Consider the following 16,807-nt stretch of genomic DNA (forward strand, 5'->3'; position numbering starts at 1 on the left):
GTAACCAAGTGTCATTGTGTTATTTAATAATTGCAATTGTATTTACGAATCGTGAAATCCTCTAGCTTTCGACCTATTGGAATGTTATGAAAATTGTAGATTCATGAATTATGTCACTCTATCATATTATATAATCTCATGTCGATCTCAGTTATAACACAATCATTTCGAAGTTGATCATGCTTCAAAGATGCAATAAAAACACAATAAAATAATCATGTATGCTTAAAAACAAAATTCAATCTTCAAAAAGAAATCAAAACATAATTGTTTGTGGGTAAAATCTCCTTAATCGCAACAAATAGAAAAGAGAAAAGGAGAAAACGATGTGCAGAGTTCTTGTTCTTCGCTTGACATGTTCTCCCTCTTCCCTCTACATTTCTCCTAGGGTGGCGGTTGATTTCCCCTGCGGCGCGCGACGCCTGATCTTTTTTTCTTTCCTTCAGTTTTGGCCGCCCTAGTGCGAGATGCGCTGTTTATGACCCACTTTTTCTTTAGTTCACATTGGAACGGTCGTTTTTGCCCGCCCTAGCCCGACTCGTTTTGTCCCTTCTTTACGTTTCCTTCAATTCGTGTTGGGTCCGTAATTTTTTTCGCGATTTCATGGCTCATATTCATGCCTCAGCAAATTTTCTGACATACTTCCCAAATACTAAAGCATAACACAAGTCGTTGCACACCCATTGAAATGTGCACGCTACATTTTTGAATTAAACGTGAATGTGTGCATGTTATATTATTTATAGTAGCATGCACTTCAAATAGACGACATTCACATAATTGCAAGACAACTCAATTGACATGGTGCAAGCATACCTCTTATGCAACCCTTCTCCACTACTTACTGACGAACAAGCACAAATCACCTGGACTTTTCAGGTGTGTAATGTGGCTTAGATGTGGGCTAGAAAAGAAAAGGTAAGATGTTCATAAGGAAGGGAGTACAATGATTAATATTAGATTTTCATCCGTCATCCTTATTCTCCATACATTCCCCATTTTTCTTGCCTTGAATTTATTTGGAATCGAATTTCATTCTTTTTTCACGCTACCCCCTCACCTTAAATTATCCTTTTTTGTAAGTTTCTTTTTGCAAAAAAACTATTTTCACGAGTGCAATTTGGATTCACATAGAACTCACCGGTACAAATATTTTTTCTCTTGTTTCCTTTTTTTGGTTAAATGTCGGATTATGTAGCTCGAATGCAAATGATGATGATTCAAATTGTGGTTTAAACCGACTCGATTTTCCATTAGGCTCAACGGGATAACAAAGGATTACATGTTTTATGGGTAGGCTCTGAACAACTCACAAGTTTATGAGAAATTGCCTAAATCATGTACATGTTGCTGGTGTGTAAGATTTGCTTAGAAAGATGTGCATTTAAGTTCCACAAACAACTAATGCTTCTCAAATCTCAAACAATTCATATGAATTTCATCATTATTCACACAATTCACTAGTCACAACATATGTGCTTGTCAGATTCAGCATTCAACAAAAAACTTCATGTTTCAAAAACAAGGATGTCCTAAACAATGGTGTAACCAAGACCAATGGACATGTCTATCATAAATTCATATTCATCATCGGCCAAAGGTCACCATCATATCGTGCCGAACTAATTTTTACATGATCCGACACAACTCAATGCATATATATGTGTGTGTGTGATTAATCAATCAACAATAAAACAAAACATGAGAATAAAACGTAATGCAAACATAACATGAGAACATAGCATCGTGCTTCCCACACTAAAACATTACGTTGTCCCCAATGCAACAAACAAAGACACAAGACAAAAAAATATAAAACGAGATAAAAACGAAGCTCAAAGAACGAAAAGACTCCCCTGATTGATCGTAAGGCAGTGGGCTTGAGGACTGCGGATGGACATGAATCTTCTTCTACTGCTGCGAATTTCTTAGGCCACCAATCTTCAAATTCTTTCATTGTGCACACTTTGCACGAATCAAGTCAGTAAGAAACAAGAACGCGAGTGATGCAAGAACTAAACAAAAAATGAAGTAAAATTCTTGGGTTGCCTCCCAAGTAGCGATTGATTTTTATTCGTCGGCTTGACCCTCCGAAGCACTCATCAAAGAGTGGCCGACGCCCAAAGTGTCATGACACCGCATATGGGTCTTGGTTTCATACGCCTTAAAGTCTGATTTACTGTAAGTTCGTCACCTAAAAAATACTCCATAGAATGGTAAACATTTGAAGAGAACATTGGTGTTGGCTCTTAGAGAACAAAATCTTTTGAAATCGGTGTTGGAGGAAGGGAATGATCCCGTAGATGTGTGTATGATAATACTATCGATGAGCTCAAATTGATAGTGAAGAATTCGATAAATTGAATTCTTAAATTTTATTAATGTCAGACAGAGTATAAATACATGGAACGGAGACAAGGAAAAAAATCAGGAAATATCCTAGAACTAGGAAATAAATCAGAATCAAATCAAATCAGAACTAAATCTAGGATTCTAATCTTAATAAAAGGAAACTAAATATTACGTATATCTCTCCTAACTTTTAATAATTCGACACTCCCCCTCAAGTTGGGACGTAAATGTCATAAATTCCCAACTTGTTACATATTTCATCAGAGTTAGGACCAATCAAAGCTTTGGTCAAGATATCCACAAGTTGTTCATGAGTTGGAGTATACTGCAGTAATACTTCAGTACTCTTAATCTTCTCGGCAATAAAGTGACGATCAATTTCGACATGCTTAGTACGGTCATGATGAACAGGGTCTTTAGCAATGCTAATCGCAGCTTGATTATCGCACTTGAGGATCACAGACTCATGGTATGGCATTTTTAATTCGGCCATCATTCTTCTAAACCATATCCCTTCACATGTGGCTAAGGACAACGCGCGAAACTCAGCTTCAGCACTGCTTCTTGACACAACGGGTTGTTTTTTGCTCCTCCAAGTCACCAAATTTCCCTATACGAAGGAACAGTAAACCGTAGTAGATCTTCGGTCAATACAACTTCCTGCCCAATCAGCATCTGAAAACATAATGATGTTATGATCATCATGTTTCTGAAATAAAATCCCCTTTCCGGGAGACTTCTTCAGATACCGAAGTATACGGTAGACTGCATCCATGTGGCATTGCTTCGGATTATGTATGAACTGACTTACGTAGCTAACCGCGAAGCCAATGTCCGGTCGTGTGTGCGACAGACAGATCAATCGTCCCACCAACCGTTGATACCGTTGTTTCTCGACGGGATCTCCTTCGGGTACACTTTCGGCCTCTTGAGTCGATACCATTGGTGTGCTTGCAGGTTTACAACCGAGCATCCCAGTATCTCTAAGTAGATCGAGTACATGTTTCCGCTGAGAAACGGATATGCCCTTCTTTGAACGGGTAATTTCCATACCTAGAAAGTAGCGGAGAGGTCCCAAATCCTTCACCTCAAATGTCCAAGCCAACGTAGCCTTGATACTACTGATTTCCTCTTCATCATCTCCAGTTAAAATAATGTCATCCACATACACAATATGGATGGCAATTCTATTATCTTGAGAATGTTTAACAAAGAGCGTATGATCCGTTTGGCATTGGACAAACCCCTGGTCTTTAACCACCGTGGAAAACTTTCCAAACCACACTCTAGGCAATTGTTTAAGACCGTAGATGGACTTATGCAGTCTGCACACTTGATTCCCTGGTTCATTCGGAACCACTAGACCGGCGGGAACTTCCATATACACTTCTTCCTCTAGGTCCCCATTAAGAAATGCATTCTTAATGTCCAATTGCTGCAATTTCCAATCGAGATTCGCTACTAAGGAGAGGAGGATCCGGATAGTATTGAGTTTCGCAACCGGCGCAAATGTCTCTTCATAATCGATCCCATAAGAAGACTGAGTAAACCCACGAGCCACTAATCGAGCTTTCAATCTCTCAACACTCCCATCAGCGTTAAACTTCACCGTAAAAATCCATTTACAACTCACCGCTCTTTTACCAGGTGTCAATTCGGTAATCGACCACGTACCATTCCATTCTAGAGACGTGAGTTCGGATTTCACTGCTTCAGCCCAGCCCCGATGCAGAAGTGCTTCCTGGATGGTATTTGGAATTTAGATATTATCCAGCTTCGTGACATATGCTCGGTAGGACTGGGAGAGACGTCCGTAGGAGACCCGCCTATCAGTCGGATGGTTAGTGCATGTACGAGTACCTTTCCGTAGAGCTATAGGCAAGTCTTCCAGATTCTGATTCTGAGGGGCTGGAGCCGGAGTGCTTAGTGTAGTTGTCTCCGGAATTGGGATCGGTGTAATGGTATCTTTAGCGGCAAGTGTAGGATGTGCTGGAGCTTCACACTCCCCCTGACCTCGTCGCCACTGACCTCGCGTATAGACTTGGAGGTTTGGCGAGGTGGGTGGACTAACATGGGTTTCGGTAGCTGGTGTAGCTGGTGGGTTCGGGTTCGATGGCATAGTACGTGTAGTTGACTCAGGTGGTTCGGGATCAAGAAGGATTTTACAAAACGGGACTTCGATTGTAGGTTGTTTCTCCCCCTGAAGGACAGTTTTGGGATAATATGGAGTATCCTCAAAAAAGTTAACATCCATAGTTGTGAATGTTTTTCAAGAGACGGGGCAGTAACTTTTGTATCCCTTTTTGTTAGAGGAGTACACGATGAATGCACACTTGGTAGCCCGGGGATCAAGCTTACTACGGAAATGAGGGTAGATGTGAACGAAAGCGGTGCCACCAAATATTTTTGGTGGGAGATGAGACGATAATGTATTAATATGTGGGAAACTGGATGATAGGGTTTGAAAAGGGGTGACATACCGCAAGACCCGGGACGGGAGCCGATTTATAAGATACGCAGCGGTCAAAACAGCCTCTCCCCACAGGTATTTCGGCACATTCATGGAGAATAAGAGGGAACGTGCGACCTCTAAAAGGTGACGGTTTTTTCAATCCCGTTTTGTTGCGGTGTGTCGACGCAAGAGCTGATTTGGAAAATGTCGTGCTTGGTGAAATAGGATCCTAAGGTGGTGTTGAAGTAGTCACGGGCATTATCAAACTTGAGAACCCGAATACGGGTATTGAATTGTGTTTGGATCATAGTGTTAAAGGCTGGAAATATTTGGGCGAGATAAGATTTGTCCTTCATAAGAAAGACCCATGTAATGCGGGTATGATCGTTGATGAAGGTGACGAACCACCGGGCTCCATTTATATTGGGTATCCGAGATGCGCCCTAAATGTCACTGTGGATGAGTGAAAATGGTTGATAAGGTTTGTATGGGATAGGATTATATGAGATTCGAGTGTGTTTTGCAAGTTGACAGATATCACAATGAAAAAACCTCGACCTTTTATTAACGAATAAATTCGGATACAATATTTCAAGATAAAAGAAACTTGGATGACCTAACTGAAAGTGTAAGCGCATAACATCACTTCCAGACTCTATATGAAAACCAAAACTAGCATTTGAACAGGAATGGGAGTGAGACTCGAGGCTGGATAGACTTGTATTGAGGAGATAGAGGCCTGAGCACATCCTAGCACTGCCAATCGTCTTCATCGATCCCAACTCCTGGAAAAAACACACATTATTGGAAAAATTAGTCGAGCACTGTTCATCGGTTGTCAATTTACTAATGGACAATAAATTGCAATCCAAAGAAGGAATATGCAGCACAGATTTAAGAGTAAGGTCGGAGGAAATCTGTATGGATCCGAAACCAGCAATCCGGGTCTTGGTACCGTCCGCAATCCGAACATGGAGAGAGTTGGTATTGGGTTGGTATGTGATAAAGAGATTCCGGTTGCCGGTCATATGGTCGGAGGCACCCGAGTCGACAATCCAAGAGCACGAGAACTGCTGAGCGGAAATTAAAGCAAGAACGTTTGTACCTTTGGTAGCGTGAAGGCTGGTGGATTTAGATCCAGTAGCATGTTGCGCTAAGGTTGCAGACATGCTTTGTTGCAGTGCTTCAATCTGTTGAGAAAAGAACGGACTGTCGTTGGCCTGGTCGCCTGAGGGCTGAACTGAGAGGCCGCAGTTGGTCTTGGCAGTCGGAGGACGGGAGGATTTCCAATCAGGTTTGCCATGGAAAACCCAGCAAGTGTTCTTCGTGTGCCCTGGTTTGGAACAGTGCTCGCATGTTGGTTGTGACTATGCCTCTCTTGTTGAGTTGCTCCAGTAGCACCGAGTGAAGACCCGAGGATGGCAGAACCATCAACCGAGGAAGGTGGGCCCATCATGACCTTCTTGCGGCTTTCTTCGCGGCGAATCTCAGCAAAAGCTTCTCGAAGACCCAAGAATGGCTTGGCACTCATTACTCTGCCTCGAACATCATCTAGTTCTTTGTTGAGACCGAGTAGAAACTTGAAGGTGCGCTTCTGCTCCACAATCTTGCGTTAGCGCTGACCATCTTCCGGACACTTCCAAGCGTTGGTTTCAAAAACATCAAGTTGCTGCCATTGTTTGGTGAGGGCATTATAGTACTGGGTGACACTGAGTTCTCCCTACCGGAGGTCATGAAGGGCTGATTCAATAGCCGACAGTTCCGATGTGTTATCGGAACTTGAATACGTCTCACGGACGGCCTCCCAAACATGTTAAGCAGTCTCGTAGAGAAGGAAATTATCACCTACTTCCAAACTCATGGAATTGATGAGCCATGACATGAGTGATTCTCCGTCTTCCACTTCTTATAGCCGGCATCAGTCTTTGCTGGGGCTTCAATTTCTCCGGTGAGGTACTCTTCTTTGCCGCGTCCACAGATGAACATTCTTACGGATTGGGACCATTGCAAGTAGTTCGGACCTGTAAGGCGGTGAGGAGTGATAAGGAGAGAGTTATTGGAAGGGTTGGGATTCGACTCAAGGATATCGGATTTTTCATCCGAAGAGGTTCCTGTGGCGAGACCGTGTTTTACCATGGTTGCTCTGATACCATGAAGAATTTGATAAACTGAATTCTTAAATTTTATTAATGTCAAACAGAGTATAAATACAAGGAACGGAGACAAGGAAAGAAATCAGGAAATATCCTAGAACTAGGAAATAAATCAGAACTAAATCTAGGATTCTAATCTTAATAAAAGGAAACTAAATATTACGTATATCTTTCCTAACTTTTAATAATTCGACAGATAGTTTTGGCAACTTCGTCATCCTGAAGTTTATTGGTGGCTCATCTTCATATGATACTTCTTCCGACTGAGGCTCAATGAATGGTGCGAGATGCTCTGTTTACGACCCACTTTTTCATCATTTCACTCTGGGGTGGTGGTTTTTGCCTAGCCTAGCGTGACTTGTTCTTTCCCAGCCTTGTGTTTCCTTCAAGTTTCCTTCAATTTGTGTTGGGGCCGTAATTTTTTGCGGCCCTAGCACGACTCTTGCTGCTCAGTTTTGCATCCACCATCTTGAGTTCGTCTTTTTGTCACTTTTGCCTATAAAACAATCAATTCAAGTGAGAAGTGGCTCATATACACTAACTATGAAATAAATTAACAAAAAACGGACGCGACCAACACAACAAAACTATGTAACGTATTCAGACACGTAAAATCGACACCTATCAACAAAAGATGTTAAGTGAGCAAAGTGCCGCTCTCAGGGTAATGCATGCGTTAATGCAGGTCAAAAGTAGTTGTCCTGAAAATGTATCAAGAAAGTGTTGGTATATCACCCATTACAATTAAACGTCGTTTAGATATGTCCAAAATATTATACCTGGGCGACGGATAATGGTACATCTAGAAAGACTTGGCATTTGTTTCATATAAGGCTATGTCAAAATTTGCCTGGCTTAGGCCAGTGGATGGTCATCAAGCACAAATACACTAATATGTATATTGATAGTTTACAGTGTGTTACAAAATTAGACTAGACAGGCTGGTCCAAGTAACATGTTTAGCTGGGGAATGGTCTGTCCGGCCCTAGTAAACCTATTTAACCATGGTTTGACTAATGCTTCGTAACTAATATTAATGGATCGATAACCATGGTCGGCTACCCTTAGCCCTTAGGCCAGTGAAACTTGTTTTTTGCGTTGGTACAGGCATCTTTGTTCCCAGTCCAAAATAATCATCCCTTTCTTCACAGTTTTATAAAATTTATGGTTCGCTATTTTGTTTTCTGAGTTAACAAAAAAAAAAGTTTATTTGTTTGTAGTCCTCCCCAATTAATAAAAAGTTATCCAAGCAACTAGAGACCGAGACCAAGCTCTTTATTGGTGAAGAATCTAACGCAAATGGTACTTTTTTTCCTATTTTAGGATGAAACTAATTCAGTGGTCTTTTAGCCATTACAAACATCTGTAGTTCTGACTGGGTGATTCGTCTGTTTTTAGGTGAAGGTGTTTCCAGTACAAAAACTCAAGCGGCATCAAAGGCCGATACCTTTACAGTTGCATCTGCTGGATCTGACAGTCTTAAAGAAATGTTTTCATGTGAAAATTCAAATAAACGTTTTGACATGAAAATGGGCCCTGCACACATGGAGGATTGCTCTAAACAAGGTGAAAAGGCAATGGCTGACGTTTTAGCTATTTGCTCCTTTATTAATGATACTTTCACTGAGGAGAAACTTCTCGATAGTGAGATGGAAAATCGAACTCGTGGAACTCAGTCAGAATTACGAAAATCCAAGAAAAGAAGAGATTTGAACTTGCCATTACGTGCTTCGAAGAGACTCGCGAAGTCCGAACCTGAGATGCTCTCCAATGTCGAATTAAGTGAACGAACATGCAGGGCTGCGACTAAGAGATCCTCTGCAACTATTGTTCCTCTGCCGTCTGATCTAGGCCCAACAAAAAAAGTTGCAGATCATGCAAATGCCGTCGTGGAAACTCTTCGAGGAGAAGATCCATTGAACAATGTTGGAAAACCTCTTGCAGAGGGCAACGCCACTTTGAATGAAGAGCCATCGAACAAAGTTAAAAACCCTCTTGCAGAGGACGCTACTAATTTTAAAGAGCAAACTATAGGGAAGACCAATGGTAAGCAACCCAATGATGATGCAACATCCCAAGATACGCAGCCTTGCTATGAATTTGGGGACTCCTGGACTGATCCATGCCTAGAATTTGCATATAAGACACTTACAGGGGAGATACCACTGGATGATACTTCACCTTTTCCAGAAATTCGTTACAATCAAGATGGAGGCATACAAACATCAGCATCTGAAGAACCCTCCATGTTTGAGAGTGAAATCCCCCCAGGGTTTGAATCCACTAATCAAAAGAAGACTGTTGGAAATGTACCTGCGAGTCCATCCTTCTATCTCTCAGCCGTGGATGCGTTGTTCGAAAGTGAAATCCCCCCTGGTTTTGAATCAGTGGCACAAAACAAGAATGCAGACAAGTCGCCAGCAAATCCATCATTATCTTCCCCACGAGTATCCACTGAAACAGATTTCTCGGACAAAAGCTCCTAGATCGTAAAAAACCATGTAGGAATTTCTGAAGACTTGTCAAATTAAACTTTATGTTGAAATAGAATGGCTACTTGAATGAGGAATTTGAACCACCACCTGTCTGTTTTCAGCTACTTAGGGACAAAATGTTGATTCTGTCAGTTTCCGGTGTCCTTTCCAGATACCGTTTTAGACCAGGGCATATTGTTGTGTCATTATTTTGAGGAAAACTTGCAGACGCACAAATGTGTTCTCTCTTTGGTATGATGATAGTTTCTTGAATTGTTTATGCGACAGACAACATTCCAAAACAATGAAGTGTCGAATGTAAGTAACCACTTGTTCTAAAAGTTTGAGCTTTTAGGCGTCACTAAATCACAAGTTTATGCGTCATGTCTTCTCGTATTTAAATTGGAGAGTAGGATATATTAGATCTAGTGAAAATAGAGGTCCACGCTCATGCTTCATCAACTATTAGCCAACGAAGGCAAAGAAAAAAAAACATAAAGATCTATCAACATATTTATATGTGTGTGTGTTTATATATATATATATATATATATATATATATATATATCGAAAATGTTACGCTGCTCACCCCTTGGTGAGCGTTCCGTGGGCGACAGCTGAGCTGGCGCCCACGTGTGCATTTTCTTTTTTAAAAAAAAAACTAAAAAAACGTTTAGCGACGGTTTTTAATACTCCGTCGCCAACTGTTGGCGACGGAGTATTAAAAACCGTCGCTAAACGTTTTTTTAGTTTTTTTTAAAAAAAAGAACCGGACAGAGTGCGACAGAGGGGCGTTCACAAAATCGATTCTCCCGTCCAACCTACCGCCCCACAACACAGAAAAGTTTGAGAGAAACACAACACAGAAAAGTGAGGTTCAACTGAAGGCAAATCTGGAGATCTCGTGCAAGGTTTTTCCGTGAGCCTCAAATCCGAAGGTAACTCGATTTTATCGGAAAATTTCTCACTCCCGGTAGAATTTGTGTGTGAATGTGTTAGAAAACCTCGGGTATAAAAATATGTGCGTGAATGTAAATCGAAGTTGTTAGAAATAAAAATTTGGTTCGATGTATGTGTGAATGTAAGTGCGGCTCAAATAAAAAAATTTCTGTGCGCCTCAAAATCACAGTTTGCTTGAAACCTCACAATTTTAATGAATAAAAAGGAATTTAAATATTTAACCAAAATTAATTTTGTTCATTTCATATTGTAGAATGGAAGAAAACAGCGGCGATGAACTGCCGTACATCGATTTACCTTCGGATTTGAGGCGCACGGAAAAACCTTGCACGAGATCTCCAGATTTGCCTTCAGTTGAACCTCACTTTTCTGTGTTGTGTTTCTCTCAAACTTTTCTGTGTTGTTGGGCGGTTGGTTGGACGGAAGAATCGATTTTGTGAACGCCCCTCTGTCCCCCTCTGTCCGGTTTTCTCTTTAAAAAATTAGACATTTAGCGACGGATTTGTAAAATCCGTCGCTATTAGCGACGGATTCTTAAAAGCGAACCCAAGGGTGCAGGGTAACAGCCCTCATATATATATATATATATATATATATATATATATATATATATATATATATATATATATATATTAACAGAATTTATTATCAAGGGGAAATTGCTCCTAAATCCCTAAACCCAAACTTAACTTGTTCCTAACTCCCTAGCCATCAAAAACTCTCTTTTAACTCCCTAAACCTATAAAATTGACAAAACTACCCTTATTCTCTATTTTCTTTTAATTGATCCTCCGCGCTTCAAAAAATGGTATCAGAGCATGGTTAATTTATTTCAAACACGAAAATTTTATTATTACTAGTAATTAAATGTATGAGGAGGAGAATTTCGAAAAAATTATGAATCCGAATTTTAGTTCGAGGAGAATAATTTACAAGAACTATTCCAATATTTTGGAATATACACAAGTTTATCTAACTATTGTTAGATATCAGAAACAGGAGAACAAAGGAAATTTATCTCCTGATGAAAGACAGCAGTGTTTGCAAAACCTTGCATACACAATAGGTAGACTCTTACAGGCCGAAAAAACCAGATCTTCAAAGATCTGTTAAATATGCCAGGGACTACCATCCAGTTCGAAATTGAACTTATTTCCCTAGAAATAATTCAATTAGAACAAGAATTACAGCGAAGTACATGCTTCACTGAACTCAGAACGAAAGGTATGCGTTTACAAGGTTTAAAGAACCGTAAAAACATACTTCAAAATCTACTCAGAAGAAATTCTTCAGAGAACAATGGATCTACAGAAGATCTACGAAGAGAAGCAACAACACCCTCAGGTAAAAATTTATGATTCAGAATAATAAATTTCTGGAGATAGTACCAGACTCCTCTAAGCTCTCTCTGGATCTTAGAGAAATACAGAAAACGGTACAAAATTATGGCAATATGCTATATTATGTACCTCAAAGGATTGAAAAGGTCCTAGAGAAACAAGAAGAAATTCTTTAGATCTTAAAGGATATTCAAACAAGAATACAGAAACTAGAACAACAACCAAGTTCTAGTAGAAAAATTTCAGGAGGCTGGTTACCAACATCCTTTGGTACCGAACCTTTGTTACATCAACAAGAGAAGGCCAGAGTGGTGTCAAAACCTTTAACTGAAGAAGAAAAGATGATCAATCTAATCAAGTCTGTCTCAGAAAAGAAATTGATCTGATGACAACTTTAGAAAGGATTGGTTTGGAGGATCTACAAGAGCTTGCGGAATCTTTCGCAAATCTCAAAGTTGTAGATCTAAAGATGAATACAGCAGTAGGTGAAACACCACCTGCAATAACCTGGTCATCTTCTCAGGAACCACCAAGGGAAAGTATGGGATCTCATAATGTAAATATGAGAGAATCTCAGACTGATTTCCATACTGGTGGAGGATCACACCCAGCGGGAACAAGAGCAAGGAGAACCCAAATTCCTCTGCACCAAACACCCTATGGGAAAACTGTTTTAGATCCTATACATCCTTACGGGGTTATGCTTAACCTTGATGTATTGGACTTCAAAAACAGAGAAGATCTCATAGACGATTGGACATCTGCTATGAGGATCGCAGCAGGAACACTTGATCTCAACAAAGAAGGACTCATTAAACTTTTGGAAATGAGTCTTATGGGATCAGTAAAAATTGCTTGGGACATGACTTCATCAGACATGAAAGAGTCAGTCCTAGTTGGGGAATCTCTTAGTGAGATCGCTGGAAAGATGGCTACCGTATTCAAAGCACACTTTATAGGAGTAGACTATTTCAATAGTCAAGATACAGAGAAGAAGAAAAAATATACTCAAGCTCTGTATAGTCTTGAATTACATGATATATGTTTGGTAGATGAATACATTATGTTATTCACCAAATATAGATGGAATTCGGGAGTCGAAGAAGATATAGCTATGCAGCTTTTCTTCGCAAAAATGCCAAGCCCTTGGAGAGAAATGCTCATAAGGGAATACGTACCTGGTAATCCAGATACATTGGCAAGAAGAGCCTCTTTCCTTAAAGGAAAATTAGCAGAATGGTGTCACATGGCAGCATTACAAAAGAATTACAAACGACTAAGGGGTATCAACAAAAGAACTCCTTTGTGTTGTAAGGAAAATGATCTTCCAACAATTATTGGAAGTAAACCACAGAAGCATAAAAGGAGAAGTTTTAGGACTCATCCTTATGCACGAAGTGGAAGAAGTTCTTGGAAACCAAGAACCGTATGGTCTAGACAGAAAGCCAGATCTTATAAATCTGGACAAAGAAGCGGACCATCGAGAAGTAGGATATCATCCCAGGCATCAAGTTCATCTCGAAGTACAGGAAGAACACCTACAAAGAAAACTTTCAGAAGAGCTCATACTCGAGCTAATGAAAGTTTCAAAGATTGTAATTGCTGGACATGTGGAGCAAGAGGTCATATCTCAACCAACTGTCCAGAAAATGAGAAAAGAGGTATTAAACGCTTCGATCCTACTCCGGATATAGAAGATGCAGTTTATTACCAAGATCTCATTCAAGTATACCGATTTGAGGACATTGCCTCAGATGAGAGTATATATGAAGAAGAGGAAGTCTTAAGTCAGGAAGAATCTGATGGAACAGAATCAGAATCTGACTGAAGACGAGGTGTTTCGACACGAAACACATGAAGATTTGTCTGGGTTTTTTAGCCAGACAACAATATCTCATAACATGGTTCAAAGAATCATGAGGGAAAATCCAAGTCTACAGAGATATCAAGGTTTCTCTGCAGGACAGGTAGAAAAGCTCTTAGGAAGTCTTGGCCTAAGAAGCAGAAAGCATCATCTAATCTATAAAGTTTCTAGAAGGGAAATGGCAATCCCAATGGAACTTACAGGAAATAGAATGGAGATGCAGTTAATTCCTTCCGAAGAAATAAAGGAAGAATTACAAAAACTCAAGATAGAAGTAGCAAGGACTATGTCCTGGATTCATATAGGAGCAATCCAGATTATGATAAAGGCTACTTTCAAAGAAGGGATAGATTCACCAATTGATATCGCCATATGCGATAAAAGAATGGGGAATCTACAAGATTCAGTACTAGGAACAATCTCAGGAAACCTCTGTGCAGGAAAAATTGTAGGAGTAATCTATCCAAGGATAGCCTACAACCTGGCAGATCGAGACTTCAGCCGAGCCTTGACATTACATCAGAACTTCAAGGAAAAAAGGTTGATGAAAGAAGGCAATAGACCATATTCTATTACCTATCAGATTTCATATGCTCTATCTAATACACATCATTCTGAATTGTTTATTAGAAACGAGTTTATTGAAATCCCTGAGATATTTGGAAAAGTTGCGCAGGCAATTTATCCAGAAAGAATTGAGTTTCCTTTAATACAGGAAACAGATATCCAGATCCAAGACAAACCGATTCTACAGAGAAATCAAAGTCTTAGACTGAAACCAAGAAGACTATCTTTTCAAGGAGATAGAATTACAAGTTACAGATGGGATAAAAAGCCTGTCATAGAAACCCAACAGGAGTTGAAAAGTTTTTCTACAATAGGAAAGCTCAGATGCCCAGAATGTTGGAAGGAAGTAGAAATAGTATTTGACATTACAAAACAAAGGAATCAATTTCCTTGTAATTCAATATACTATTTGGAACAACCGATGATAGGAACTTATCAAGGACTGATTAATATCGGAGAATTGGAGGTTCATATTCAAGGAATTCCAGGAAAAGAATCAGAACGACTGATTCTTGGGCTAGAGTTTCTCGAGGAACATAAACCTTGGAAACGTCTAGAGTATGGAATGGAGTTTATGGCAGAAGATAAAATGTGGAAAATCCAATGATCACAAGTCCATTCTCCATATACATTCCAGTAGGAATGTTGTATGAACAATATAAGGCAGAATACTTTGCTGCATATATTGATTCAGGCGCTGGAATATGTACAGCAAAACGAGGAGTTTTTCCAAATAATTTGGAAGAAGAGTTACCCAAGATTGCTGGAAGAGATTTTTCCAGAAGAATCTTAATCTTATGTAAAGGGATTAAGATGGCTGAAATCATGATTGGCGGTGCTGGACAAACACCTTGGTACAAGGTAAAGACACCACCAATTTATTTTCATGATACAGGAGCTGACATATTGTTAGGAAATAATTTCCTACAAATGTTCAAATCCTATACACAGGAAAATGAGACTAGAAGATTAGTGTTCACAACACCATGTGCTCACAAAATCATAGTCCAGAGACTTAGGGAGGCATTTTACAGAAAATTGCCAATCCAGTTTCGCAGCAAGCGTGGTGATTTAGGAAAACTTCTGAACCCAAAAATGAAGGATTCAAGACGGTTTGGAGAAACAATGCTTCAGTTAAGAGCAGATAAGGAACTCCAACCAGAAGATATAGAATGCCTTAAGATAACTCTACATACAAATGAAGTAGAGTTTGAATCTAAGGTATCACTGGAAGATGTCAAGAAGAGGATCAAAGAAAATTATAACGAAGATCCCTTGGCATGGTGGGACAGAAATCAACTCAGGGCTTGCCTTAAGATCAAGGAAGGCAAAGAGTATGAATTTGTCCGTTGTAAACCCATCCCAATGAACATCATTGATCAGAGGGATATGCAGATTATAATCAAGGAACATTTGGACCTTGGATTAATCAAAGCAGGTATGTCACCATATAGCAGTCCAGGTTTTCTGGTAAGAAACCATGGTGAAATTAAACGAGGAAAACCCAGATTGGTTATTAATTATCAAGAAATTAATAAGATTCTGGAGTTTGATGGGTATTTTATACCTAGTAGAGAACACTTGATTAGTTGCATTCGCAATGCCAAGATATTCTCTAAATTTGATTGCAAGTCTGGATTCTATCAGATTCGGATGCAGGAAGAAAGCAAGAAATTCACAGCTTTCTCCACACCTCAAGGACAATATATTTGGGAAGTATTACCAATGGGATTGGCTAACTAACCCCAAATATTTCAAAAAAAGATGGATAATCTTTTCAAAGATTATTTCAAGTTTATGTTTGTTTACATCGACGATGTTTTAATAGCATCCAGAGATATGAATGAACATGTTAAACATTTGGAGATTTTCTCTAATGTTTGCAAGAAAGAAGGACTGGTTTTATCTGAAAAGAAAGCAGTCATTGCTACAAGAAAGATTGAATTCCTCGGAATTGAAATCGATGAGTCAGGAATAATTCTGCAAGAGCACATAGTAGAAAAAGTGCAGAATTTTCCAGAAAATCTCAAAGACAAGAAGCAACTTCAAAGTTTTTTAGGGGTTGTTAATTTTGCTGGGATGTTTATTAAAAACCTAGCAAAACACAGGAAGGTGTTCAGTCCATTATTAAAAAAGGATGCTAGATTTATATGGACAGACGAACACACAAAAGGACTTATCCATTTAAAGAAGGTTTGCAAAAATCTTCCAAAGATGGCTATTCCTCAAGACGAGGATGATCTGGTATTATATACCGATGCCAGTGATCATTGGTGGGCTGCAGTATTAACAAAGCTCACACCCGATGGAGAACAACCATGCAGATATTGTAGTGGGTTATTCTCAGATGCAGAAGCCATAAGATGGCATATCAACGAAAAGGAATTTTATGCAGTAAAGAGGGCTTTTGAAAAATGGCCATTATTTTTACTTGCAAAGAAATTCACTTTGAAAGTTGATAACACTCAAGTTAAAGCCTTTTTGAGGAATAAAATTGAGTCTAAACCGGAGAAGGCTAGATTATTACGATGGCAAGCTTTATGTCAAAATTATATTTTTGATATTATGATAATAAAATCTCATGAAAATATTCTTGCAGATTTTTTAACAAGAGATGGACAGCATTGACATTGATGCTATTATCA

General features: G+C 39.4%; 1 protein-coding gene and 1 long non-coding RNA gene across 7 annotated transcripts in view; one reads left to right on the forward strand and one right to left on the reverse strand.

Annotated features, from left to right (window-relative positions):
- LOC140813085 (uncharacterized) overlaps window positions 1-9,815 on the forward strand; it is a 67,336-nt gene extending 57,521 nt beyond the window's left edge. For all 6 annotated transcript variants that reach the window (XM_073171513.1, XM_073171518.1, XM_073171514.1 and 3 more), the window contains 2 exons: window positions 8,178-8,259; window positions 8,356-9,815. In XM_073171513.1, the coding sequence (XP_073027614.1) occupies window positions 8,178-8,259; window positions 8,356-9,443 (1,170 nt within the window). In that variant the 3' untranslated portion in view covers window positions 9,444-9,815. The remainder of the gene's footprint in view (window positions 1-8,177; window positions 8,260-8,355) is intronic.
- LOC140813087 (uncharacterized) lies at window positions 15-8,171 on the reverse strand. The gene is made up of 2 exons (XR_012113831.1): window positions 7,111-8,171; window positions 15-2,513 (listed from the first exon to the last, which is right to left on the reverse strand). It is a non-coding gene; the product is annotated as an uncharacterized lncRNA (long non-coding RNA).
- Window positions 9,816-16,807: the final 6,992 nt, after the last annotated feature.

The sequence above is a fragment of the Primulina eburnea genome, chromosome 14 (genome assembly GCF_022965805.1).
Source record: "Primulina eburnea isolate SZY01 chromosome 14, ASM2296580v1, whole genome shotgun sequence".
Classification (NCBI taxonomy): Eukaryota; Viridiplantae; Streptophyta; class Magnoliopsida; order Lamiales; family Gesneriaceae; genus Primulina; species Primulina eburnea.